This window comes from Petaurus breviceps, unplaced genomic scaffold (assembly GCF_028583685.1).
Source record: "Petaurus breviceps papuanus isolate PSGF00001 unplaced genomic scaffold, PetGlider_PUasm1.0 90845, whole genome shotgun sequence".
NCBI classification, from domain to species: Eukaryota; Metazoa; Chordata; class Mammalia; order Diprotodontia; family Petauridae; genus Petaurus; species Petaurus breviceps.
Window position 1 is genome coordinate 11,582,770 of NW_027187359.1, and position 2,205 is coordinate 11,584,974.

The following is a 2,205-nucleotide window of genomic DNA, read 5'->3' on the forward strand; positions in this document are numbered from 1 at the left end:
CACGTCCATGGGGCATGGGAGATCTTTAAATCCCATAACCCTTACATACCGTTGAGCAGCAGCCGCCCACTTAGCCGCCCCCGGCCGTCGCCCCCGCCACCCCAGCCTCCGCCGCAGCCGCCGCCGCCACCGCCATGACCACCTCGTCCCCCTCTCAGGTGCGGCAGAACTACCACCAGGACTCGGAGGCCGCCATCAACCGGCAGATCAACCTGGAGCTCTACACCTCCTATGTCTACCTGTCCATGTCCTACTATTTCGACCGCGACGACGTGGTGCTCAAGAACTTCGCCAAATACTTCCTGCGCCAGTCGCACGAGGAGCGCGAGCAGGCCGAGAAGCTGATGAAGCTGCAGAACCAGCGCGGCGGCCGCATCTTCCTGCCTGACATCAAAAAACCCGACCGTGACGACTGGGAGAGGGGGCTGAACGCAATGGACTGTGCTCTGCACTTGGGAAAAAATGTCAGTCAGTCGTTACTGGAATTGCACAAGCTGGCAACTGACAAGAATGACCCCCAATTACGTGATTTCATCGAAACCCACTACCTGGACGAACAGGTCAAGTCCATCAAACAGCTGGGTGATCACATAACCAACCTGCGCAAGATGGGGGCCCCCGATTCTGGCATGGCGGAATATCTTTTTGACAAGCGCACCCTTGGAGACAGTGACAACGAGAGCTAAGCCACACCTGGCTTCCCCCACACCTGGGAACTGTGGGCGCCACTCCTACTGTCTTTCAGTGCATGCATATTTTAGTTATCTGACCTTTTCATAATCTGTACCAAAAAACTACCACCATTTACATCCCAATAAAGTGACTTGGTACTGATGGAAAAAAAAAAAGGATCCGAGTTATTTTGCCCTGGTCAGACCACATCCATAATGCTGTTCAATTCTATATGCCACATCAGAGGAATGTCATTGACAAATGAGAACACATGCAAATAATGACAACCAACATGGTTAGGGGGGTGATAAGTATAGCATAGAAGACTGGTTAAAGAAGTAAGGAATGTTAGCTTAGAGAAAAGAAGATTTAGGAGCAATATAGTATCTGACTAGCTCAGTGGCTAACCAGGTATCACTAGGCTGAGGCCACAGGGGCTGATGACCTTCACCAAATCCTCTCCTTTTACTGGCTCTTATGATCTGCCCTGGGTTCATGGCTCTGGGGCTGTTTGACTTTTCAATAGGAGAATTCAGCTCCCTATCTCAGCTCTCTAAAGAAAAATTCTCTTTGGGACTGTAGACTAGAGGGATACCCAGAGTACCAACCTGAATCAGGTACAGAATAGGTCATTGTATTCTCCTTCACAGAAAAGGGAATATTAATCAATAAAAAATCATACAGTGTTTATAAGCAGTGGAAAAGCTAGCATTCAGTTCTTTCTGGGACATTTATAATAGGGCTTCTCATTAACTAGCTTACATTTCACCTGCACTGAATCGAGTCAACAAGCCTTTATTATGGACTTACTAGATGCTGGGAACTGTACTAAATATTGGAATTACAAATACAAGTAAAAAGAAAGACAGATTTTACCCTTAGGGAGATACTGGAAGGTAGATGGGAGAAGAAGGAAAAGGAAGTTTAAAAGAGACAGGGAAGAGTTGGTAAGGAGAAGATGCTCTTGAGAGGGGCATGGCTGAAAAATTCCAGAGAATCAGGACTCTGTACAGAGATGAAGATTGGGCCGGCCTGGGCACCATGCTTAAAATGGAGGTTCTGGTAGAAACCAACCAATCAGAGGAAGAAGTTGTAGAGGCAGAGTGAACTGCCAAGCTAAGAAGACTGTTGTAGTATGGGGTGGAGGGGAAATCTGGAGGGTCAGGAACGGAGCTGCGAGAGAGGACCCAGGAAGTATTAAGCGGAGTCTTTCTTTCCCCAGAGTCTCTCTCTGGGAAACTCCTCTCTTATTTGGCCACTAATTCCATTACAACTATCCAGGAGATGATACCACAGTTTTAAAGTGTCCAAGAAGGAGAGAAGACGATATTTGCCTATTGAAATCCTACTAGGCCCTATACTAAAGGAGAGATGCTAAAATTGAGATGGTCACAAACACACTTGCCTGGGATATCAAGAAAGCGGGGGAAAGTGTATCCTCCCATTGACCCTCCCTCAAGAGCTCAGAGTTATAGGTTGGCAAGGAAAGGAATTGACCCTTTAGTATATACATGGAGTTCTGGCTTAGTAGCT

At 47.4% G+C, this 2,205-nt stretch overlaps 1 protein-coding gene across 1 annotated transcript in view; it reads left to right on the forward strand.

Annotated features, from left to right (window-relative positions):
* LOC138149270 (ferritin heavy chain-like) overlaps positions 1–848 on the forward strand; it is a 996-nt gene extending 148 nt beyond the window's left edge. The window contains exon 2 of the mRNA XM_069072291.1: positions 118–848. Within this exon, the coding sequence (XP_068928392.1) occupies positions 135–686 (552 nt within the window). The 5' untranslated portion in view covers positions 118–134 and the 3' untranslated portion in view covers positions 687–848. The remainder of the gene's footprint in view (positions 1–117) is intronic.
* Positions 849–2,205: the final 1,357 nt, after the last annotated feature.